The sequence below is a fragment of the Harpia harpyja genome, chromosome 7 (assembly GCF_026419915.1).
Source record: "Harpia harpyja isolate bHarHar1 chromosome 7, bHarHar1 primary haplotype, whole genome shotgun sequence".
Taxonomy (NCBI): Eukaryota; Metazoa; Chordata; class Aves; order Accipitriformes; family Accipitridae; genus Harpia; species Harpia harpyja.
Genome location: NC_068946.1, coordinates 36,576,746 through 36,602,671, shown reverse-complemented (window position 1 = coordinate 36,602,671; position 25,926 = coordinate 36,576,746). Strand labels below are relative to the sequence as shown.

General features: G+C 35.5%; 1 protein-coding gene across 5 annotated transcripts in view; it reads left to right on the top strand.

Moving 5' to 3' along the window:
* Positions 1-25,926, top strand: part of SCN2A (sodium voltage-gated channel alpha subunit 2) — an 81,499-nt gene that overhangs the window by 23,689 nt on the left and 31,884 nt on the right. The window contains exons 3-16 of one of the 5 annotated variants that reach the window (XM_052792621.1): positions 2,415-2,533; positions 5,083-5,172; positions 6,906-7,034; positions 7,707-7,798; positions 8,704-8,976; positions 12,392-12,455; positions 13,026-13,167; positions 13,989-14,195; positions 15,740-16,030; positions 19,186-19,566; positions 20,555-20,687; positions 22,350-22,588; positions 23,512-23,685; positions 25,398-25,754. In XM_052792621.1, coding sequence (XP_052648581.1) covers positions 2,415-2,533; positions 5,083-5,172; positions 6,906-7,034; positions 7,707-7,798; positions 8,704-8,976; positions 12,392-12,455; positions 13,026-13,167; positions 13,989-14,195; positions 15,740-16,030; positions 19,186-19,566; positions 20,555-20,687; positions 22,350-22,588; positions 23,512-23,685; positions 25,398-25,754 — 2,691 coding nt within the window. Of the gene's footprint in view, positions 1-2,414; positions 2,534-5,063; positions 5,173-6,905; positions 7,035-7,518; positions 7,611-7,706; positions 7,799-8,703; positions 8,977-12,391; positions 12,456-13,025; positions 13,168-13,988; positions 14,196-15,739; positions 16,031-19,185; positions 19,567-20,554; positions 20,688-22,349; positions 22,589-23,511; positions 23,686-25,397; positions 25,755-25,926 lie in introns of those variants that run through there. The other 4 variants (XM_052792619.1, XM_052792617.1, XM_052792620.1 and 1 more) reach the window with 4 other exon arrangements.

Below are 25,926 nucleotides of genomic sequence, written 5' to 3'. Positions count from 1 at the left end.
ATGTTAGTTTAAAAAAAAATAAAACCATATATTTCCTTTTTGCTTAAAGTAACAACAACAACTGTTGTGGCCAAGCACAGAAATGCTGAACTTTAGACTTTTGACCAGATGGCTTTGGGTTTCCTCCAGAATTCCAGTCCTACAGATTTTGGCATCATATGTATTGCACCATCATTATTCTACCAGTAAAGAAGAAATTACCGATTTTTTTTTTTTAATTTTTCTGTTTTCATAATTTTTTTCTTGTGCTTTCCTTTCCTTCCTGCGGAAATTAGCTAGTGAATAAAAACAAGTGAATTTAAAAAAAAAAAAACCCAAACATGAAAAAAAAAACTTACTTCAAAGAAAAAGGAAGAAAACCCCCAAGAATTGTTAGGGGTCAAACTTGAACTGAGTTAAAAAAAAAACAGATTCAGGTATTTACTGCAGGAATTAGGAGTATGCCTCATCACTAATATATTGAAACAATAACAATATAGGCATACCGTAATAAACTAAACAGATGGAGCAGCTTTACAAAAATCAGCTGTACCTCAAATTTTCATTGCAGAATTTCTAAAACTCAATTCATGCTATGGAGAATTGTGAGTTAAATTTGAAAACAACGTTTTCAATTAAATATAGTGTTCTGCTCACTTTACTCAAGTGATTTACCCTGTTGAAATCTGGAAGTAAGGCAAATGGAATTTGGGTCAAAGTGCTGATCCCTTTTTTTCCTTCTTTCCCTGTTCTGCGGTAGTAAAAATCTAAATTCAGTGCTGGAAATCCTAAAGTTAGCACACTTCTTATCATGCTTTGGAAACTAGAAAAGTAATTCTGCAATTAAGTGTGGACGTGAAGTAAAATCCTGCTGAATTGCTTGTTCCTGATTGAGAAATGCATAGCAGTTGTCTTGATCTTTTCCAAAAGCATAGTGGTTTCTAGTAGGAGGTGTAAGACTCCAAACTATACGTGCATTGCAATCATAATTTCTCCTATTATTTTTCTTGGTGTTCTTTGCATATCTTTGAACATCCTTGTTTAGGTCAGGCTCCATTTTGATTTTTTAATATGTCTTGATGAGTCAGCATCTCACAAATGATGTTTCATCAGAGGTTTTGTCAGAGTAAAGGGAACAGAAGACAGATGAAAAACTCTGATTTGAGGGCATATTTTCTTGAACTCCAGGAAGAATAGTAACAGAGTTGAAAAGCAATGGTAGCAAAGAGTACAATCCTTTCTCCTCTACAATAAAGGGCCAAAGTATGACTTGAGAATCAATGGGCATCTGGGAACGCAAATAAGTTTGGTTTGGAAGCACTGAAATTTATGATTTCAGGCAGAGGGAAACACTCTGTTTTCAGGATTTCAGCTGCTGTATTTGGTGCACCTGCTCAGAAAGTAGAGCATAATCTTTACAAATGCTGCCCTCTGATTCCAGCTGAGGCAGATCATGGCTACTGGCTGTGCTCCAGGTTTGCATGGCTTATGTTCCCTTTGGGCTTTTTAGGGCTGCCACAATGCTAGCTAGATCCTTCAGTGACCATGAACTTTCACCCATGTGTAGAAAGAAGATATGATAGAAATAGATAGGAATTTCCCCAAATGCATGGAAATATGAATAATTTAAAAACTGACTGCATGTTAAATAAAGGCTTTATTCTTCATTTCCCAGGTTTTAAGAAAACTATTACATTTATAAATGCTTTTTTTTAAATGTTGGTAGTACGCATGACATTGCTGAAACTGTGGAGAGGCAGTGAAAATACATGGATTATTGAAGTCTGTATTGGGTAAAAGTAAAGCATGACGTAAGAAAAATAGAATTGCAGGTATGAAACTCTCACAAGAAATAGTTGAAAAGAGAAGCAATATGTTACTCAGAGTACAGCAAAAACTATTCAGTACATTAGTGTCACATTGAAAAACTGATTATTGAACACTCAATTTCCTTATTTTCATGAAGATCACTCTTGAAATTTAGATCACTGTAGAACTGTTGTCTTAGTGCTTTGATGTGATAATTAATGCTTGTTATTTGATTCAGGGAATGTTGAAGTTTTAATGGCTCTCTTTTTTTTAAAGTTACGTACTTCAGTGTATATATTATAAGGTACAAAAATTATACTAATTTTTCAAATATTATGTACATTTGTACCTTATGTACCTGTCTTTGCTTTCTAACTAGCAATATCAGGATTACTTATGATTTCTAAATAAACTTATTAAAATGTTTTCTTGCGATTATAGTTGTTTGGCTGGCATCTACTATATGTGAACTGGACAAGGGGATTGTGATTCTGGGGGAGGTGTAAATGGAAGAAGAGTTTGACCAAATATGATTAATGATGAAATTAAAATGGTTCTGGGTTTGAACTTGTTTGTAACTTGTTATCTTTTAAATGCTATTTTTCATTCTGTGTTTCTTTTTCCAGACCTTTATAGTATTGAATAAAGGGAAGGCAATATTCCGATTCAGTGCCACCTCTGCCCTGTACATGTTAACTCCTTTCAATCCTCTTAGAAAAATAGCTATTAAGATTTTGGTACATTCATATCCTTTTCAAGTGGTTAGTCTAAAACTCTAGTGACTGAGATGTTACTTGGTATTTAAATCATTCCCTGGCACATGTCCCAGGATCAATATGATCTATAGTGCTTTGTCCCTCTTCTCTCTACTATTTCTGTCTTCAGTTCTTTTTTGTATTCCCTTTTTACATTTGTGTTCATTACTGGATCTTAATATAGTAATATCAGAAGCCAGACAACCAGTCATCGTCCATTACAATTTCTTCCTGCGTCTTTTTTCTTCCCCCACCTATTTTTTCCCTTCCCTCTTATTTTTCCTATAACCATCACATTTTTTTTCATCTTTCCCCCCCTCCACATTTTTCATAAACTGTAGATATATTGCTCAAAATACTTCCAGTTCTTCACTGACACTTTGTGTTAAAAATCAAATCTTTGATCTCAGGTTTGTGCTTGCATGAATATTTAGTGAAAATATGGTTTCATTATTCCTTTTCATTTTCTGATTCAGATAACAATTGCAGAAGGATAGGTTGATAAAACAGCTTAGGTTTCTTGTTTTGTTGTAAATTCTTGGTCCTATATGTATATTACTTGTCTATTTTATTTTTTGATCATTATTGCATTATGCACTCGTAATCCTGTAGATGTTTTAATTTCAGTCTTCAAGTAGGTCGTGAGTTTTCCACATTGCAGGTGGAGGTTTGCAAAGCCAAATGATCATAATGACTTAACTATTATTTTGTCTTTTTCAGTGTTTTGATAGCTGACTATAGTAGGTATCCCACTGGCCTGATCCCAAATGCTGATATGACCAATGAGGGCATTAACTTCAGCAAGTCTGCTTACTTAAGGAACAAATGCAAATATTTGCACACCTACATTTTACAAGAGCCTAACATAAGCACACTGAAAGTAGTTTTGTGTGTAGCAATCACATATAGGGATCATGGTGAATAAATCTTGAAAGGATTTTTTTCAATCTCGGTATAATGGAAGTCTGATAATTACAATGGTTGTTATTTGTTGGATGTTGTTATCAATGGCTAGCCTACAAATGACTTCAGAATCAATCACGACACTACATAGCCTGTTTTGCATTTGCTTGCTACAGGTGTCACTACAAATAATTACTTGCCAATTATATGACACTCCTTAGCATGTTATAGAGCATTATTCAATTACATGGAATAATGGAAGATCATGGGACTGAGATGGTGGTGAAGAGCTACAGTCACCAAAGTCAGAATGTTAAAAAACATTGTTTAAAATTATGGGAAGGTATATTCTAGTTATTTCTCCACTGATGAAAGAATAGTGAGGATTTGCAACTCTTAGAGGACATTTCATTAAAAAAGATTTTGAAAGCCTGTGTAAAATACAGGCTTGTGAAACACTCGTATAACATGTTATTTTTTATGTTTTTTAAAATACCTTCCTTTCTCTTCTGCTCCGTTCATATATGAATTACATAGTGAGAAGGTAGATTCTAAGTAAAGGATTTGAAATTTATTTACTGAGCAGAAAACCCAAAGAATTGTTGAATGTAATGCCACAGTTGTTTGACAGTTGAGAAAGCAGAGGTATTTACTGTCGCTTGGAGTTTTTTTCATTAATGTAGACATGCAAATAAAACTTCATGAGGGGAACCTCACAGTGCTTCCCACCCCATTATACTCAGATTTCTATTTAGGAGCATCGTGTGAACCTGCATTTTAGTTAACAGAAGCTAAAGCGCTTCTCAAAGTCGAGCTTTGTCTTCTTTCTAGTTTTAGATGATGGTGCCATCATGTGGACATTTTGTGCATCATCTGTGTGGTTTTCATTTTGGTGTTTGTATTTTCATTTCTAAAAAGAAAGTAATGAGTCCTGAGAGTGAAAGGTTGTAGATCCAGAGCAGTTCTGTTAAAATCAATGAAATTATTTATGACTTGGACCTGTTCTGGAATTCTTTTAGGTTTCTTTTTTTGAGAATATCATGTGCCTTCCCCTTCACCAACATTTATATTACAAAAGCCATACGTAAAGCAAACAGTAATAAAGTACTTTTCTCCCTAAAATTTCCCTATGCTCTCTCCTACTATGTGATAACTAGCTTTCAGTATATGTATTATAATGATAAGCAAAAATTTTGGTACATGCCAAATTCTATGGTGAAAGAGAAAATTGAAGAAAACTTATTTTTCACTGTTTTGTATGCACGAAGTAGATCAGATTTGTCTAGATCATCCAAAACAAATGCTTTTTGTGTTATTCCACTAAATTAGAAGCTAGTACTTCAAACTTCCACATTTTTATGTGAAAAGAAAAAATCATCTAAGGCCTTCTTAAAATTAGGGGTTGAGGGGTTTTTTATATCTTTCAGATTTTCTAAATTTTAGTATGTGATTGTTCTCTTTTAGCTATAAAGCAGTGCCTGTGGAAGCTTTAACATATTCAGGGCTTTTCCCTGAGTGTTAACAGAGCCGTGGAGGGATAAATAGCTTCTAATAGTGGAAATCTGCCAAAGCAGCATGTTATTGGATACTCTTTTTATGAGATTTTCTGGCTTACATTCCTTAACTCTTAACCTACATTATTCAGCATGCTTATAATGTGCACTATTTTGACCAACTGTGTATTTATGACCATGAGTAACCCTCCAGACTGGACAAAGAATGTAGAGTAAGTTAAATGGATTTTCTTTGAATAATATTCAGTAATCTGTAATAAACTGCTGTAAATTATTTTATATTAGGATGGCATGGACTGGCAGCAGCTACCTTATTGGCATATCCTTTCAACAGGTATTCTGATGCTAGCTTCTTCTGTGTAATATTAAATACATATATTTTACCATGTTGTTCAATATCCATCCTCTGTTTGCAGTACTAGATGGGGAATGTAAGAAGAGAAGCTAGTCTTATGATCATGCAAAAAAGTGGATTATAAATATTTTCCACTGCATTCAATGTTACATCTGTGGTAGAATGCAGGGAAATACACCATTCCGTCTCTGTTGCAATAACCGTTACAGATAAAGGGATCATGTGATGGATGGCTGTGTTCACCATAGCACAGCTTTCCTTTACCAAAGACAATCTAACAATGGAAAGCTTGTATGAAAAATAAGCTATTAAAAAAGTGTTTAAGTGGTTGGCTAATCTTACCATAGGAAGAGAAAAGGTCCGATATGATGTCAACTACTTGGTGCCGATATACAATTGGTGCATATTTTGTGATAGTTCCAAGGCTGTAGACTACAGCGTGAAACACTGCTCTTCATGGTGCTTCATTTTTGCAATAGCATTTTAGGCTTCTGCTTCTTCTTCATTCCTAACTGCTTTGGATGACACGTACCTGTTTAATCTTCAGTAATCAAAAGTGAAATCATAGAGCTATTAAAGTCAGTAGAGGCATTCTCATTTTGAATTCAATATGAACATATATGTATTCAGGATGTCTAGCATATAGTAAATATTTATGAGTAAAGATAGCTAGTTTGAATATTTATTCATGTCATTACATTGTGCCATTTAGATATACAACAGAAGTCCTTCTCATCTGTTGAGTAAAGTTGTGCAGGAAAGAAATTTTTTAGTAATTGAACTGAAAAAATTCACATTGGAAAATTAGTTTCAGTTTGGCTCAAGACTGAAAATCAGTTCAAGCCTTTTCAGCAGTTTAATTTGAATTCTTTTCCATTAAAGATATAAATGAAACTAAATTTCAGGATGACATCATTTGGAGATAGAAAATTGAAATGACTCAGAATGCCAGAATTAAATATTTTTACTTTTTACATTTGAATCTCATTTTTTAGTCAAAATGAGTAGGTATATTTTGTTGGCATTTGTAAATACTTTTGGTTGTTCTTGCACAGGATTTTGCATCTGAAAGTATTTGTTTCATTCCAGTACCATGCCTGTCTTGCTGAGGGTGGAGTACTGGATACACCTACTCTGTAACAAAGTCAATGGGGAACTGATGACAGTTGGCACATTGCCAGCTCATGGTACTAAGCAACATTTCAGCATAAAAATAACACTGAAGAAAGAAGTTTTTAGTCTGGAAGCAACTTCTGAAATCCTAACATAATCCATCTGTGTGTTTTGTTATAACATGGATTCAAATTGAACATAAATGTGCACCAATGAAGTAACCAGCAATTTTGCAACTGTCTCATTGGTATAGAACATAGAATTTGAACTTAAGCTATGAGTTGTCATTTAGTCTTTTAATCATAATTTGATTCCTCCTTCCTTATGGTATAAATTCTGCAGATGTTTAAAGTTGGTTGTAACTTCCATTAAATTCTTATGCCGCTTAAAGAGAAGAAATGAGAATAAAGCAACTAGAGAACATAATGTGTAAAGATAACGTGTTTCTGTAAACTCTGTCTTGCATATTTTCCTCAGATACACATTCACTGGAATTTATACCTTTGAATCACTTATTAAAATTCTTGCAAGGGGCTTCTGTTTAGAAGATTTTACATTTCTTCGAGACCCATGGAATTGGCTAGATTTCACTGTCATTACATTTGCGTAAGTCTTTTTTTTTTTTTTAATAAAAAAATCTTTCTGATAGCATGAAATTAGTGACTAAAAATTGCCTCATATTTTGTCAGCCAGAACATTTGGAGCCTGGACTTCCTGCAGTTTCAATATGTTTCTTCTACCTCTTTTACACATTTTAGTATTTCTAACTAAGCATGTGCTGCAGAGGCCAGCATGGTGTGCCAGCCCTTTAGGATTGTGAATGCCATCAGCCTGAACTGTTCATATCCTGTCTCCTTTCTGCATACCAGAATTAAAGGAATCCTTTTGACTTCCTGCTATAAGCTGACCAAATTAGGTTTCAAACATCAAGTCACTGTGGTTTATTTTGATAAAAATTTAATTTTATGGTCAGAAGCATATGTATAACACAGGCAAAATACAGTGAACGGTGAAGAGGTCTTGATCAAAGACCCAAGCAAATACGATAAAATCTGCCTCAATTCTGAGTAACTGTGATTTAATCCTACAGGTATGTAACAGAATTTGTAAACCTAGGCAATGTTTCAGCTCTTCGAACTTTCAGAGTATTGAGAGCTTTGAAAACTATTTCTGTAATCCCAGGTAAGAAGTAGTTGGTGTAAGGTGTTAGGCCCCTCGTATCTCCAACTGTTACTTGTGTGCTGTCATTGTGTTTGTGTGTGAACTCCCCTATTACAGATATGTGACAGAGTTTGTGGACCTGGGCAATGTCTCAGCGTTGAGAACATTCAGAGTTCTCCGAGCTTTGAAAACAATATCAGTCATTCCAGGTGAGAGCTAGGTTAAACACTGAGGCTGACTTTTGTTCTACAAAGGCTGTACTCACGTTTTTAAAGCATAAGCCTTGTTTGCTACACATTGTTAACAAAATAAAAAAGCAGGAGTCAAGACATGCAGTTTTACTTAAATTGATTCTTGCTTCTCCTATATTAGTTGTATTTTCTTTTCAAAAAAATCAGCCTTTGAGTTTAACAAATTCTTGCATGAGATATTTGCAGTAAACAGCCTATGTGATTTGCATCTTATGACATCAAGCTTTCCTTTACATGTTTTAAATATAAGTTAATGTTAAGCTTTCATACTGATGCAAATTTTATCATTTATTGCAGGCACTTGATATAGCAACTTAATTAAGTTTTAAGTCATGTATAAAAAATTAAACTCTAAAGGATAGCATGGGCCATGCATGGGGTATTGTTTTAAAGATGTCTTTCTTCTCCAAACCATCACCCCTCTTATATTGCAAGAAGATTATTATGATATAATTCAAGTATGCACTTATAATGTCTTTATAATGGGTCTACTAATGCAGAATACTTTTTAAAAGGTTCATATAAGAAAGGTTTGGGCAAGAAGCATCAGCAAAAGCAAACGATGCTTTTCTATGTAGGGTTGAGATATAGCATGAATAATAAAATCACTTGTTTTGGCATAAACAATGTGTTTGGTATTGTCTACTTTTTATTTCTGTACACTATAAAATAAGCATAAACTTACAGCTTTTCATTCATCTTCACAAGTAATAAGGCTTTTCATGAAAATTATTGTATCAAATATTAGACTTATTTAGTTGTCATTTTGCATGAAATCTTTATCTTGTCAGGAAAAATCACATGATTTTTTTGTGTGTTTAGTATCTGGTTAATATCATAATAAAGATCTTTTCTCTTTGCAGGCTTGAAGACTATCGTGGGAGCCCTAATTCAGTCAGTGAAGAAGCTCTCAGATGTTATGATCCTGACTGTGTTTTGTCTGAGTGTATTTGCACTAATAGGGCTGCAGCTGTTCATGGGCAACTTGAGGAATAAATGCCTGCAGTGGCCTCCAGATAATTCTACTTTTGAAACTACTGTTATTTCCTACTTTAATAGCTCTATAGGTGAAAATGGTACATTTATTAATACAACAATGACAACATTTAACTGGGATGAGTACATCGAAGACAGAAGTAAGAGTTACTTATATGATCTGCTGCATTGATTTTCTGGAATTTTTTTAAGCAGATACAAAAGCATCAGTATCTTTCCATTGCACTTAAAATGGTGTAATCTGGCCAAGAGACATAAAAGCACTCAATTTGTGTAGTAAATAAAAGAACAGTCATAATGTAGTTTAACATACTCACAATATTGTACTGGGTACCAAAATATCTTTTTACCTTTTACTTTTTACTTATGACTTGTAGAGTAAATCCACATTGCAGCACAAAGCAGAAATTTCTGTGCTAGCCTCAAGCCTCCTGAAATAGTGTGACAGTCCTAATATGGGATCTGAAATCGTATAGCTACATTAGTGCAAGATAATGCCCAATATCATAAATCCACATTTGAACATCAGTTAGTTCAGGAATACTGCCATAGCATGTAAATGCAGCTGTGTTGTTTCTTCTGGAACTTGGTGAATGTCTCTGCACCACACTCCCTTGCACAGCACAGACGTGCCTACTGGTGATTTATCCCATGCTTCTTATTCTAGCAAAATAAGAACTAGATTCCATTTTATGTATCTTAATTTGTTGCTTATCTGTGGAAGATCAAGAAATTAGCATTTTGGTCTCCTTTGTACCTTGTAATACAGTATTTTCACCGGTTTAGGTAGTTAATGTCACTACTGTGTTAACAAAAATTGTTTTAAAGTTCAGATAGAACAACTCTGAACATATCTGTAGTAGATTGCTATTCTGTCTTTCATAATGGTAAATAGCTTCAGTCTCTCCTATTTATCTATTTAGTCCCTCCTATTTATTTTAGTGTATTTAGGGTTTTAATTTTGTAATTAAATAATCTTAGGGTTTTTTATAAAGTCTGTATAAATGTTTTAACTGATGCCTGTATCACTGAAAGTTAGGAAACCTCAGTTTAACAGCTAAATGCTTTTGGATCTAAGTCTCATTTCCTTATAATCTTTTAATGTACTTAGCATTTCAGTATGCTTGTAGTATCATAGAAATGTCATCTTGGAGAAGATTTTGGATGATAACCTATTCTTAAAAACATCTGAAGAACAGATTCCATTCCATTCCCCTTTAGCTGCTTCTGGTACTACATAAAAAATAGAAAGTTTTTTCTAAATATCTGACCTAAATTTTCCTAATCTCAGACTGAATATATTACTACTTCTCCTGTGGACTTAGAAGTAAGATAATCGTAGACTACTTTATATTAGTCTTTATGATATTTTAAAACTGTTATCTTCTTTGTTTCTTATCTTTTCTAAACCAAGCAATCCTATTTTCTATTTTGCATTTTCTATACCTATTTTCACATTTTTTTGCTTTTTTGGATTCCTTCCAATTAGTCTGGGATTTTGTTTGTTCTTTTTTGTTTGGGGTTTTTTTGGTTATGTTTTTTGTTTGGTTTTTTTTTTTTTAATGAGATGTTCAAATCTGGTACTTACTTCTCTAATAAAGGTACAAATTTGAAGTAATTACCTCATGTGCCATATATGCAACATTCCTATTACATCTCAAAATTACATCATTTTTATATCAGCACTGTATTGTTGATTCACAGTCAACTTGCAGTTTGTGACAGTCACTGCATCTTTTTGTACAGCAGTGGCTGTGGCCAGATCCTGTCTATTTTGCATTTATGTATGTGATTTTGCCTTGTCAACTGTAGCATTTTCCACTTGTCTCTATTGAAATAAATCCAATTGCTTTTGGACCAGCTTGTCAGTTTGTAAAGGTCATTCTAAATTTCAATCATCTTCTCTCCTAGCTTGATGTCTTCAGAATACTTGATGCATTTTTTCTATTATTTCATGTCTTGAGTTAGTAATGAAACTTGTTATGAAAACCATGTATAGCACAGATCCCTGGAGGATCTTCAGAAAGATGCCCTTATGAATTGACATTGGGCCACTGGCGACTGTTCTCCGAGAATCTTTTTTTCTAGTATTTTGTGATGATTCCAGCCAGAACATATCTCCTTTATTTGCTTACAAAAGCATCATGTAGGACTTGTACCCATGACTGCTATCCTGTTATTAAGTTGCCAGGAGACAGGAAGAGTTTTATATATGGCATGTTTTTTATAAAGTCATATCGACTATTTTTATTACTTTATCGTTATCATCTTTGTATTGAAAAATTTATTATTTAAATGTTTTCCAAAATAGTGGGCTGAGAGTTGAGCTGACTGGATGGTTTAACTGGATACTCTGCTTAGCAAGTTTGAAAATTCAGCTTGGAGCCTGTCTGCATCTTTAAACTTTTAAAATTTTTAAGTAGGGCTTAAATCTCTCACAGGGCATGACTATGTGAGCACCGGAATGTCTGAAAATCCACTGTTTTCTTATCTGATATCTGACAATAGATTGCAGATGCATAAATTACGCACATAATCCCTCTCTCTAAAATAAACAGATTTTATGCTGCCTCTATCATATACTGGTGGTGACAGAGTAGAAGCAGTCAATAGGAACTGGTTGCAATTCCCTGCTTGTCTCTTTAGCATTCGCCCTCAGTTAGTTCATGCCAGCTAAGCTAGTCCATGCCAGCTGGCAGTGAATCTCAAGGAACCATCTGCTTCCTGGGAACAGCCAGAACATACCTAATTTTGGCAACTTTAGCTTAATATGCCACCTGACCCAAAAATCTCCACTAGAGATTCCCATTTTACCACAAGAATCCCAAACTAGGAATTGATGGCAAATTGGTTTTCCCTTTCTGCCTCAAAGGAAAAGAATGTGCTGGGAGCTTTTAAGACTTTCATCTCTTTAAATTATATTTTACCTCATTTTAATAGTTAGCCTATTAACAAAATACCTATAGATACTTCAAGTACATTCCTCTGCTACAGAATTTTGTGTAGTAATTTTTTGTAATGTACAATAAAAGCTTGGTTTCTCCCTCAGCTGCTCAAGTCAAGATCCAGTTAGCAATTTCTTGTGCACATTGTGCTGTGTTTTCATGCCGCAAAAATTTCAGTACTTTTTCAAATAGTATTTGGATAAAACAGTATGTAATGAATAATTATAAATTAATAACACTAAATGTTATATATCAAAATGCATGAACAAAGGCAGGGAATCGCCCTCATCCTTTGTCTTGTTTTCCATGTATTTGTTCACTCATTTGCTGACATACCATTTGGGTAGGTTACTGAGAATTAGCTGTGCAACTACCTTTCTATTTTCTAAAGAAAGGCCAACTTCAAGACTCTATAGAAAGTAATTTTCCTGTCAAAACCATATTTTCCATGCTTTTTTCATTCCTAATCATTATATACTGCAGTTAAACTGTTTGTTAGCTCTGCTCATTTCTTTAAAATGTAAAAGTCTATATCATTGCTCAATTTCCATTAGGTATAAATGATGTCTTTCTCATCACCCTTTCAATTTATGTTTTTTTTTAAAAACAGATCATTTCTACTTCTTGGAAGGACAAAATGATGCTCTGCTGTGTGGCAATAGCTCAGATGCTGGGTAAGAAAATGGTCATCATTTTTCATTATGCATCAAGAAAAAATAATTAGCTACTTAGAATAGCTCAGGTGGTCAACTTTAGTATCAACCGTACCGTAGAGTTGCAAATTACCAATGTTTTGCAGTTGAAGCTATACCTAAATATAACCATCTATGTGATTTGAGTTTACACGGGCACTTTCGTCAGCATCTTAGGCTATTTTTGTAAAGGTAACCACATGAATGCTATGTGCATAAATGTTGCTGCCAGCTTGCTGACAACTGTTTATCATCAGCCATGCTAGTTGACACTCTTCTCTTGTCCTGGTGGAGATGTGTTGATATGACAAATTGTGGGGAAGGGTAGATTACTTTTAGTTATATTAATAAAGCATTGAAATATCATTAGGAAATGGAGTTAAAAATTGAAAAACCAATAAGATATATATTTTTATCTTAGGTATGTAGAATAAAATTATACTTGTTCATAATTTCATTAGCAACTGGTACTCCTGAACAATTTTGTGATTTACTATAGCATATCGTAATTTAGAGTAGTTGCTAAAAATAGCATTTCCTCTTCTTTTGTAGTCAATGTCCAGAAGGATATATATGTGTGAAAGCTGGTAGAAACCCCAACTATGGCTACACAAGTTTTGATACATTCAGTTGGGCATTCTTGTCACTGTTTCGATTGATGACTCAGGACTTTTGGGAGAATCTTTACCAGCTGGTGAGGACTTATTAAAATAAACAGCACCATCACCAATACCATTACTACATAGTACTTGCATAGTTATTTTCATTCACACGTCCCTAAGGCCTTTGGGACAGAAATCATCTTTTATTTCATATATGTAATCTGTCTAAAACAATAGGGCCCTTGTTCATGGTTTAGGTTCCCATGTACTACTCAAATACATAATAAGAAATAGCTGCTCTTTTATGAAGGTGGTTAAGCATTATTGTTTCTTTTCACAAATGAGTAAATGAACTTAAGTTGTTAAAGCTTCTTACCCAAACATGCTGTAAATAGATGCTAGTTTAATTGATTTGCAGTCTAGTACAAACATGTTGTCTTTGAAAAGGTTACATCTTGTCCCTGAACTACACATATCCTTAACCTGAAGGACAGTGGTGTTGTACAGCATGATGTTTTATATACTGTACTGTCTTTGTGGCATTGTAGTTTGGGACTGATGAGACAAGAAGGTAAGATGCTGGTTAGTGGCCCCGCTACTGTTAGATTGAAAGGCTATAATATAGACATATAGTGGGGGCAGCAACTGCTACTACAGATTCTCATTGGTAGAAGTTCTGAAGTATTCAAGCTACAGAATCTTATTTACCTTGACCATAGTAGACACAAAGCTTGGATTTTTTCACATGTAGCCAGGATATAATACTATTTGTATATGGAAAAAGTAACTAAATAATCTTGTGCTAAATCAAAGCAATCTTATAATGTATTTCTAGATTATAACACAGATGCTACGATATTACGCAACAGTATTTAAAATCTGCTAAAAATGTGTATTATCTCTTTTTCTCCAGACACTGCGTGCTGCTGGGAAAACATACATGATATTTTTTGTTTTGGTCATTTTCCTGGGTTCTTTCTACCTGATTAACTTGATCCTGGCTGTGGTTGCCATGGCCTATGAAGAACAGAATCAAGCAACCATGGAAGAAGCAGAGCAGAAAGAAGCAGAATTTCAGCAAATGCTGGAACAACTGAAAAAGCAACAGGAAGAAGCTCAGGTATCCCTGTAAAGTAAAATTCCTTCTTCCATTCATGATTGTGGTCAGATGCTTTATGTCCACATATGAGAATACTTTTATTCCCCTACTCCTAACTATGTATTACCTTCAGTCTTAGAAATTCCTTCTTTTTGCAAACATCTTTAATGTTTTCCATTGCACCGTTTCTGCTGGCTGAGTGAACCAGCACTAATAATTTGTGACAAAAATTATAACCAATAAGCTAAGATACTGGATTTTCAAATTGGAGATGGAAATTAACTTTTATACTGAGCACTTGAACAAGTTGCCCAGAGTGCTTGTGGAATCGCCATCCTTGGAGATAATAAAAAGCCATCTGGACATGGTCCTGGGCAACCTGCTTTAGGTGACTGTCCTGGTTTCAGCTGGGATAGAGTTAACTGTCTTCCTAGTAGCTGGTACGCGCACCAGCAGTGCCACCCTGGCTCTGCAGTTAAACCACGACAGTGACCCTGTCTGCACTGGGGAGTTGGACGTGATGACCCCCAGAGGCTCCTTTCCAACCTCAACCATTCTGTGATTCTGTGAAATGGAGATGGAGACATAAGGAAAAAAAAACCCAGGAAATCTGCTTATTTAAGTAACATAAGCAAAACTACTGTAGGTACTGTGGGAAAAATAGTTTAATATTTTGCTCCAGCAACATTTGGCTTTTTCTACTCCTTCCCCAGCTCTCACAGCAGAAAGCCATAGTGTTCCAGTTTTCTTTAAAACTGGAAAAAGTGAAGAAACTGGAGAAAATGCTTCTGTGGTACAGACATCATGATTACATACTGCTTTGAAATTCATTTTCATTTTTTGAAGACTCTGAAATCTTTAATAGGATAATTGATAATGTCTGCTTGGCACGTGGCCACACAGAGCAGAAGTTGAACTATGTCGTCCATGTAAGCACACGACTAAAATCAGCAATAGGTGTCTTTTTTTTTTGTTTGGTTAGTTGGTATCTGTTGGGGTTTTTACCACAACTTGTAAATAAATGTTAATCAAATGCTCTACAAATATTTGAAACTTCAAACAGCAACAGGTCTCTAATAGCCTGCAGTTTAACTCAAATCTCTGATTACGATTTGCAAAACTGAGATAAACAATGTTACACCAGATCTTTAATAGACTAGAGAGTATTCAAAATCCAGCAAAATGGTGTAAGGAAGTGTTGCTTCCTCTTAACAGGGATTTTTCCTATTGTTTGAGCCTTGATTCCTTACTTTTACATAGCATTTCAGGTGAAAAAATCATTGCAACATATTGCTCCAGTCTAAAACAGATGCTCGTTAACTTGGTTCTCTGACAGCACAGTTCTCCCTTGGGCTGCTCTAACTCCTGGTTTATGGAGCAGTGGCAAATTATGGTTGCTGTCGTATTTCACAAATTATACTTCTTATGATATGCTGGGTTCAGTGAAGTGGGATCATTGCTTTTATTTCAAAATCATTATTTTTTTAAGAATGGCAATAAATTTAAAATAGCGAGTGGTGTGTGTTTATAAATGTTGTAAATTGCATATGTGCTTGTATGTATAGGCAGCAGCAGCAGCTGCAGCAGCTGACTCAAGAGATTATAGTGGAGTAGGTGGAATAGGAGGATTCTCCGAAAGTTCTTCTGAGGCATCAAAACTGAGCTCAAAGAGTGCTAAAGAGAGGAGGAATAGAAGAAAGAAAAAAAAGCAAAAAGAACAATCTGAAGGCGAGGAGAAGGATGGGGAAGAATTTCACAAATCTGAATCAGAGGACAGCATCAAAAGGAAAGGTTTCCGATTTTCCATTGAGGGGAATAGACTGACATATGAAAAGAGATTCTCTTCCCCACACCAGGTACCATAGTATTATTACCTCTTAAACACTTCTGTTGTCTACTCATCATATGAACAAAACCCTGTAAAGTAGTTTGGTCAATTTTTCAAAAGATACCACAGATTCTTTAATATCTTAAATCAAAGTATGACCAGGTTAATACTTGCAGCCAAAGATGAAACTGTAAGAATTTGAGAGATTTTTGTTTTATTCTGAATTTATGTGTGAAAAATCAAAATAATGTGTATTACTTAAAATGAGTTGTATTTCAAGTTTCTTAATGAAAATGGACCTATCTCCCCATCAAGATGGATGTATTCAGCATGATCAGTGGCTTCAAAATTTGGTGCACACATACAAAGGAATTTCATGTTTTAAATGAGAAAAGTACTAAATTTGGGATGCAAAAAACCCAGTAGAAAATGCATAAATGCTCATGTGAAATTTGACAAATTAATTGATGTGAGACCATTGATTGTGTTATCTTAAAGAAGGTGGAAATATATGTGGCAATGTGTCCTTGCATGTGTTCTCTTACATTGAAACACCAGTGACTCAGAGTGCCATCTGCATCTCCCATCCAGACATTTATTTCATTTGATAGTTTTGTTATCTCTTCTACAGTTTTCAGAGCTCCTCTTCATTTGCCCAGCTCCAACTCTCCCCTCAGCACTTCCAGTCCAGATGTCACATCCATTCTGTCCTTTATCTGCCCCTTTGTGTGCCTCAATATGCTTCTTCCTTTTATCCCCACCTTCTTGATTCTCCCTGGTCTTTATGACTTTCTCCCTCTTTTTAGTCACTATTACTAAAGTCATTCCTTCCTTTTTAATCCTCCTCTATTACTGTCTCTGGAAAGCCTGTTTCATCCCTAAATAGATCATGAACATTCATATTCTCTTCATGTATCACTTTCTCCAGCTCCCATTCTCCGAGAAGCGCAGACCTCTTCATCCAGTATTTTCTTATTAAGGGTTGTCCTCCTTAGATCAGACTGTGGTGGGAATATAGTGTTTCTAGCTTCCTATTTCTGCCAAGTTAACTCCTCCTTCCACATACCTCCTAACATACTTCCTTTTTTAATAGTACTACATCCAATCCCCCCGCCACCCCAGTCTGCCACCGGTTTATGTTGTTAACTGTCTAACTAATCTCTGTAAGACTTCATTGCTGAATTTAGTTAGTTCATGGTTCGTTCTGTTCCTTATACAAATTTTCACACCTATATCCATTGACTTCAACTTCATGTTGAAGACCCATCCAATCCCTTAGCTGCATATTCTTGCTTGTGTCTTCATTCAAACTGCACCCTTATTCAACTGCAGCTCATTTCATCCATCTTGTAAGCAATGAAGCATGCCTCATACAACTTGCTCCTCTTACCTTTCCATCTCCAAGTTCATTTACAGCTGTTTACTATGACAGTTTAGCAAATCCTCTGGTTTTCCAGCCCTAGTTCCTTTTCACTCTGGGTTCTAGCCACTAAACAGAACTTCTACTCACCAGTTTTTAATAACCTTTTCCTAGATGAAACTCAGGTTTTTATCTCATCTTTGACATTTTCCTTGACATTTCACTTGCCTTCAATGTAACTGACCATTATGTTCTTCCTGAAAACTTATTCTTCCTAACATTCATGATTTCATCTTCTCTCAATTCTCCTGGTTTAGTTGTGCTTTAGAAGATCCTTTTACCGCTTTGGCATTTTTCTAAGGGATTTCCACAAGGCCTTTTGCAACGTCCCTTTTCTCTCTTTTTTTTCTTTTTTTAAACTCTACTCTGGACCCACAACTGTGAATCATTTTTAACTTGGACCTCTTTCTATGTCCCAATTACTGCTGTATTCATCAAGAATGTTGTTGCAAAGAGCACTAACCTATCTCATTGCTTTTACCTAATCTGCTAGTAAATATATCTACCTAAAGATATTTTTTAAATATCATAAAACATACTGTGCCTAAAGTTCCTCCCAACCCACCTTGTGTACTTACAGTAAACAAGTCAAGTCACAGCTTTGACTGACCCATGCCAGCATCCATAACCTCCTGTTAAATTTTCCAACTAGTTTCTTTGAGCTCTTTCTGGTATGCTGCCCCTCATGCTTGGAAGAAGCTCCCATGAGTTTCCACAGAACACTTCATTGCTTTCCTCAAATCCCTGTTTAAAACTCTCTTTTACCATGCTGCCTACAGAAAGCTTGACAGGGAAGTGACTTCAGGTGAGCTAAGACCACTGTTTATCATACCCATCAATTTTACCTCCTTGTATTCCCTATCTTTTTGTATCCATCTGTTGTGTTACACTTAGATGATAAGTTCTTTGCAGAGTGCCTTTTTGTTCTGCATTTTGCAGTACCTAGAACAATGGGGCTCAGGTCCATAAAGATAAGTTGCAGAAGAGAAACAAAGATACCTCTTTGTTATATATCGTCTCTGCTGTTCATAGAGGTCTTGGGTAAAATCAGGTGCTAATGCTAATCAATCAAGTCAAGAGAATCACTGATATGAATTAAAGTTAAGAACATGTATAATTATTTGCAAGATTAGAGCATTTTTTTGACTCTGATCCTGAAAAGATCCTCCCATAGCAGTACATTTACTCACATGAGTAAACTGATGAAGATTAGTGAGACTGTTCATACAAAATTACAGGCATATCTTTGCATACTCAGGATAGCTAAGACTTTCAAGAAAGAAAAACCTTATTGTGGCCTACTTGACTAGTATCTGAAAAAATATGTATGTTTTTTAAACCAGGCAGTATTTAGGAGCTACCTGTGTGTGCAGACTGAGTCAAGGGAAATTTGCCTAAAATTTTATTTACTCAGCATGTCAGACTAATAGTGTCTGGATGTGCTTACTCAGTTTATGAACCGTTGGTAATAAAACAGGCAGAATGGCAGAGGAAACAATTCTGTCAAGCAATTTCTTTTACTGTAATTAAACCATTTGATTTCATATATCCAAAGTAGTAAAATAACTAGTCTTTGTCTGTCACTTATGTGCTCTTTGTTTACTACCCAAAAGGGAGTGTATTAGGGGGGCTGTACCAGTTCATTTCTTTGTAGATGACCTTACCCTTTAAGACATATTAACACTGTGGTTTTTTCCTCTGTATGAAAACGTTATATTTAAAAGGATTTTCATCTGATAATCATTGTTTTTATTTGCCTACAGTCTTTGCTGAGCATTCGCGGCTCCCTGTTTTCCCCAAGGCGCAATAGCAGAACAAGCCTTTTCAGCTTCAGAGGTCGAGCAAAGGATGTAGGATCAGAAAATGACTTTGCTGATGATGAGCACAGCACTTTTGAAGACAATGAGAGCAGAAGAGATTCTCTCTTTGTTCCTCATAGACATGGTGAACGGCGCAACAGTAACATTAGTCAGGCCAGTAGGTCATCCAGGACAGTACCTCCACTTCCAGCAAATGGGAAGATGCACAGCACTGTGGATTGCAATGGAGTAGTTTCTTTAGTCGGTGGGCCGCCAGCTCTGATGTCACCTACTGGACAGCTTCTGCCAGAGGTGATGATTGATAAAGCAGCCACTGCTAGCAATGTAAGGAAGTCTGCAATAGCTCAGGCATGATGTCCTCTCCCTGTATGATCAGCCCTGTTTCTACAAAATTTAGTCACTTGGGAATGATTCCCTTTCTGGCCATGCTGTGAAAGCTCCTTTCATATATTCCAGTTATAAGCTACAGTAGAAACTGAAATTGTCTAGCTCTCATTAACTAAACATGTGAAAATATATGCTAATTTACTGGGAATTAATAGAATATCATAGTAAACCATTGAATAAATGTAGTATGTGTAGTCTTACACCCATTGATTCATTATGCTAACTGAAGACTTAACTGGAAGGTTCTGTATTCATGTATCAGACAGGATATCAAAAGGAAAAAAAAATTTACTTAATGAAATATATTAAATGAGTATTTAACTTCCTGCTGACCATATATGAAACTTGTGATGTAACACTGATTGTGCAACTTACATGGGTTGTGATAGTGTTCCTGTAACATAGTTAATTTTTCTAGGGGTTTTTTTTTGGAGATGTCAACATTATTAAATATTTTTCTTTTATTTTGTTTGAAAACATGTGCTAGGAAATTGATAATTTATTCTAAATTAAGAGTTATCTTAAGAAAATACTCTTTGTGCTTTTACTGCTGGGTGTGTGGGCTGTGCATTTTCATGTTTAGAAAAAGACTTCACTACCTAATTAGAAAGTTATTTACAGCAGAGCTCATTGACAAGCATTGTGGAACTTTTTATAGTCTAAAATCTGTTTTAATGTCTCAGCCCTGTTTCAGCAAAATACTTAAAAACATTCTTTAAGCACAAGAGCAATCCTACTGATGTATTTGACTATTTGCTGTATACAAAGTTAGGCATACATTAGTCTATTGCAAAACCACGACATAAATGGAGCATGGTACAGGACAGCAGAGTGTTTTAAACCATTATACTTCTGTAATAATTTACAGTGTTATTCTTATTAAATGAACAATCAATAGGCTATTTTATCAGTGTTTTATTTTCAGGGCACTACTACAGAAACGGACTTAAGAAAGAGACGGTCTAGTTCTTACCATGTTCCTATGGACTACCTAGCAGATCCTAGTGCAAGGCAAAGAGCAATGAGTATAGCCAGCATGCTTACAAACACAATGGAAGGTATGTAATACAGAATTTTTGTATGACAATGCCATAAAGTGCTATTAAATGTATGATACATTAAGTAGTAGTGGAGTTTTAAGGCAGCTATTTCAGCCTAAAGGGTACAGGGAAGATGAGATTTGTATATAGAGGTAGTATTTTTTTTAAAAGATGGAATGATATATTTGGAAAAGCAGTCAAGCTTTCAATATACTCATAGGTCTGAGGTGGAAGCAGAAAACTTCCAAGTTAAATGCAAGCAGAAAGCAATTGATCAATGCAGTATTTCTCTAGAGAAGTTATGTTTTGGGGTAAAAGCTCTTTTTACATTACTGAAATGGCTATGCTTCTTGCAGTAGAACAGTCTGCTGCTAACAATTCAACAGACATGCTGTTTCACAAAGGAAGGATCATGTTGTTCTTTCTGTCAGGCTAAATACAATGAATCTGAATCATGGAATTAAGCAACTACTTGCAAGAAAGGGCAAAACATTACTTTGAGGCTTAAATGACTATGCCCAAAATAGCAAATAGGAAGGTAATAATGAGCAGTTTTGCACATGTGGACCATAATACTGTCTAAGTAGTTGTCTGACTTCAGATTTGTTCTAAATGTTTATCTTTCATGAGGAAACTTTTAAATATTTTATTCATTCTGTGTATAGAATCATAGAATGGTTTGGGTTGGAAGGGACCTTAAAGATCATCTAGTTCCAACCCCGCTGCCATGAGCAGGGACACCTTCCACTAGACCAGGTTGCTCAAAGCCCCATCCAACCTGGCCTTGAACGATTCCAGGGACAGGGCATCCACAACCTCTCTGGGCAACCTGTTCCAGTGCCTCACCACCCACACAGTGAAGAACTTCTTCCTTACATCTAACCTAAATCTACCCTCTTTCAGTTTAAAGCCATTACCCCTTGTCCTATCACTACATGCCCATGTAAAAAGTCCTTCTCCAGCTTTCCTGTAGGCCCCCTTTAAGTACTGGAAGGCTGCTATAAGGTGTCCCTGGAGTCTTTTCTTCTCTAGGCTAAACAATCCCAACTCTCTCAGCCTGTCTTCATAGGAGAGGTGCTCCAGACCCTGATAATTTTCGTGGCCCTCCTCTGGACTCGTTCCAACAGGTCCATGTCTTTCTTATGCCGGGGCCACAGAGCTGAACACAGTACTCCAGGTGGAGTTGTATGAGCGTGGAGTAGAGGTGGAGAATCTCCTCCCTCAACCTGCTGGCCACAATTCTTTTGATGCAGTCCAGGATGAGATTGGGTTTCTGGGCTGCAAGCACACATTGCTGGGTCATACTCAGTTTTTCATCCACCAATAGCCCCAAGTCATTCTCCGCAGGGCTGCTCTCAGTCCACTCATTGCCCAGCCTGTATGACAGATTTCTAAGAGAAATGCCTATTTTGCATCCTATGTAGCATTTGATTGTGAATGGTTATTTTATCTATTGAATATTTAGCATTCTTTTTACATCAAATTTGAAACATAGCGGGACAGATTATTTTTAATTGTAATTTCTTTTTACTGACAGTAGCCTTCGTTTCAAAAGGTCTACATATCAACACAGTTTATCAACAGTACCTTGGAAAACAGCATTTAGGCCTCAAGGAAATACCCAGGTGATACTGGAATAGAGAAATATGTTTAAAATGTTATTTTCATTTTTCTCTCCAGAACTGGAAGAATCCAGACAGAAATGCCCACCATGCTGGTATAAATTTGCTAACACTTGCTTGATTTGGGACTGCTGTACTCCCTGGCTGAAAGTCAAACATATTGTAAATTTGATTGTGATGGACCCATTTGTTGATCTGGCCATTACTATCTGCATTGTCCTAAACACCCTGTTCATGGCCATGGAGCACTATCCAATGACAGAACAGTTTAGTGGTGTCCTTTCAGTAGGAAACCTTGTAAGTCTTTCATGATGTGCCGTGTATGTGAAATGCATTTTTCTTAAATAATTCTCTTGTGACCTATGTACATATGTTTAAAAGAAAATGTTGACTAGATACTTATAGGCTTGGGATGGTTGAATTTAAATTTAAGCTTTACTGAATCCCTCTTTGTTGATATTTGTGGATTTCGCCACTCTTGCTTTATGGAGCAAAAGATAGTAGGATTTATTGAGTCAATATGCATTTTGATTTTTAAAACCTTCAGCTTCTGTCATTGAAGCTGGTTAAAGGAATTTATCTAATATTCTTTCTTGGATGGATACTTACAAATCATAAGAACTTTCAGTTCCATTCCCATACCTGTTCTGCTCCTCACTAGCACCTCCTGAGGTCCTGTGTGTTCAGGGTATTATAGAGGGGAAAGACCCAGTAAGCATGGCAGATTTACTGCAACTCCACAGGAAACAGTGAAATGGCATGACAGTGCCTTCCGCAGGTCATCCTGAAGAAGAATAGATCTGCTCAACTTTCAGTACAATTTTTTTCTTAATAAGATAATTGTCCCTCTCATAAACTTATCTTTATCCCTAGAAGCAAAGAGATGTCCCAAGGGCAAAGATGAGATCTAGGAGGCAAAACTGAGCATTAAAATCAGAAGAGATTCTGTATATTGGTATTTATACATGCATATTAGCAGGCTAGATAAAAACCATGTTTTTCCCATTTACCTCTTTTTCTTTGGAAACCAAACATTGTGATGCATATGTAAGCATCAAATCTGAATTTAATTCCTAACCCCAATGTATGGCAATATAGAGAAGCTATTCAGATTTATCATGGATTGCTTGCTGCAGATATAACTTACCAAAAGTTGATACCATTAGTTTTTTTAATATTTTCTTATTAAACTGGAGTAAGAAACTGTATTTTCCTTGCAGGTGTTTACTGGAATTTTCACAGCAGAAATGTTTCTCAAGATAATTGCCATGGATCCTTATTATTATTTCCAGGAGGGCTGGAATATTTTTGATGGTTTTATTGTGAGTCTTAGTTTAATGGAGCTTGGCCTTGCAAATGTAGAAGGATTATCTGTCCTTCGATCATTCCGATTGGTAAATATACTAAATAAAATATGTTTCTACGTTATATTTTTATATTTGTGCATATATGTTGTGCATTATTTGTTTGTGCATTATATATTTAGCTAAGACAGAAGATCTTTTCATAAGAACTTACAAAATACTAAATTGCATACTCACTAGATAGCATGTATCTATTATGTTGTTTGTTTTACATATTATCTTAGTAACATCTATTTCTTCTTCAAGACATTGTCAACATCAATTCTGTTCTTGCAGTGAGTGTGCTTTAAGGGTTAACTTTATCAATACCAGTATCACTTAGAGTCTTTTTCTCCTTAGATGAGGGAATAAAGAAAGCAAGAGCCACAGGCCCTTACTGCCTGTGACTGAAGATTAGTAAATTGCTTAGTAAATAACGGATTAGTTAGTAAAAGTTTATTGACAGTTTTAGCTGATAGACTTCCATTACCAGTTGGTTTACATGGTTAGTTTTAGGAGACAGTAGTGTTAAGATTTTTCTTTGGATAGGGATTTTTCATCACTACCAGCCTTCTCCTTACCATCCTCTGCAAGGGTCCATCCGCTAACAGCTTTTCTGTTCAGAAGTCACTACAGTATCTCTGCCTGTTATTAGATATCTCTGTCTTGAATAGGAACTTGAAAAACCTTGGTCTTGCTGAAGACCAGGCTAGCATGCAAGTTGATGTTCAAATCCTCTTCTGAAAAGACCTACACAGTAAGAGTCATGAAGCTAGAGTTCCTAGTCATGAAGCTCAACTTTTGCCTTAAATAAAGAAAAATATCTCATTTTAAATAAAAGTTAAATAAACACCCTTTAAAAAAAGAGGGGGTTTAAATTCATTCATTTGCTGGTTCTCTGTGTAGCATTACATTGCATTTTGCCTAAAGTCTAATATCTGTCTGGATTGACTTCTCCCTCTGTTATATAATTCTGTTTTTAACTTCGCATCTATATATTTTTTTCTGTCTCATCCCATGAAATAGTATTTAGATTTAGATTCCTTTTAGTATTCTCCTCTTTCAGTTGTCTGAACACTTGCTGTATCTTTCCAAATTTCATTTTTGCCTGTTTCAAGTTGTACTTTAATATAACACTTTGTTTTTCTCAATGTTGTATGACAAACTTTCTAAGACATATTATGCTTATTTTAAATGACAGAAAAGATATTGTTAAAGATACTTGCGACTAATTTGTATGCCTGTCATTAAAAACTCTAGCTTGTTTCTCTTTCTAGGAAAACCATTTCTTCCATCTCTCTGCCAGATAAGATGAAAGATCTGGAAGTGTCTATACACTCACAATCCTGTTAAACTGATCACTTTTCATATGTGCTGGTTTCTTTTTAGTAATATTCTCTTAGAGTTAACTAAAGGAGAAAGACTGTTTTGTCCAACTTGTCCAACAAGTAGCACTTGTTTATAGATATCTGAAGTCACCAAAAGGGTCAAAGTCTGAATTGAAGACTTTGTGGTAATTGCAGTGTAATTCAAATGAGCATAGATACAGTATTTTTTATTTGTTATGACTTGCATCAGGACTTAAGACTGCTGATGTCTAGTATTGTACAAAGAACTGGAAACATAAATTTTGTAACTAAAGTTTCTAAAGGTTACATGAGACATGATTTTAGACACAGAGTAACTGAAATATGAAATGTGTAGCAATAATTTCATTGCAATTAGTAACATGAATAACTGTATACTATTCTTCTGTTTTGCAGCTTCGAGTTTTCAAATTGGCAAAATCTTGGCCAACTCTAAATATGCTGATTAAGATTATTGGCAACTCAGTGGGAGCTTTGGGAAATCTAACCCTGGTGCTGGCCATCATTGTGTTCATTTTCGCTGTGGTTGGGATGCAGCTGTTTGGCAAAAGCTACAAGGAATGTGTCTGCAAGATCTCTAGTGACTGTGAACTTCCACGTTGGCACATGCATGACTTTTTCCACTCTTTCTTGATTGTGTTTCGAGTGCTGTGTGGAGAATGGATAGAAACGATGTGGGACTGCATGGAGGTTGCAGGCCAAACTATGTGCCTTACGGTCTTCATGATGGTCATGGTGATTGGAAACCTAGTGGTATGTAATCAGTGGAGATTTTTTAAAACTATTAGAAGATATTTCCTATTTTTCATGATTTAGAAATCAGAGGTGAAGACTGGAGGACTTTAGGAGATCATGTAATTCATTTGCCCTTTCTTTAAACCAGGTTCAAATATACCTTGATCATTTATGAAAAATGTTTGTCTAT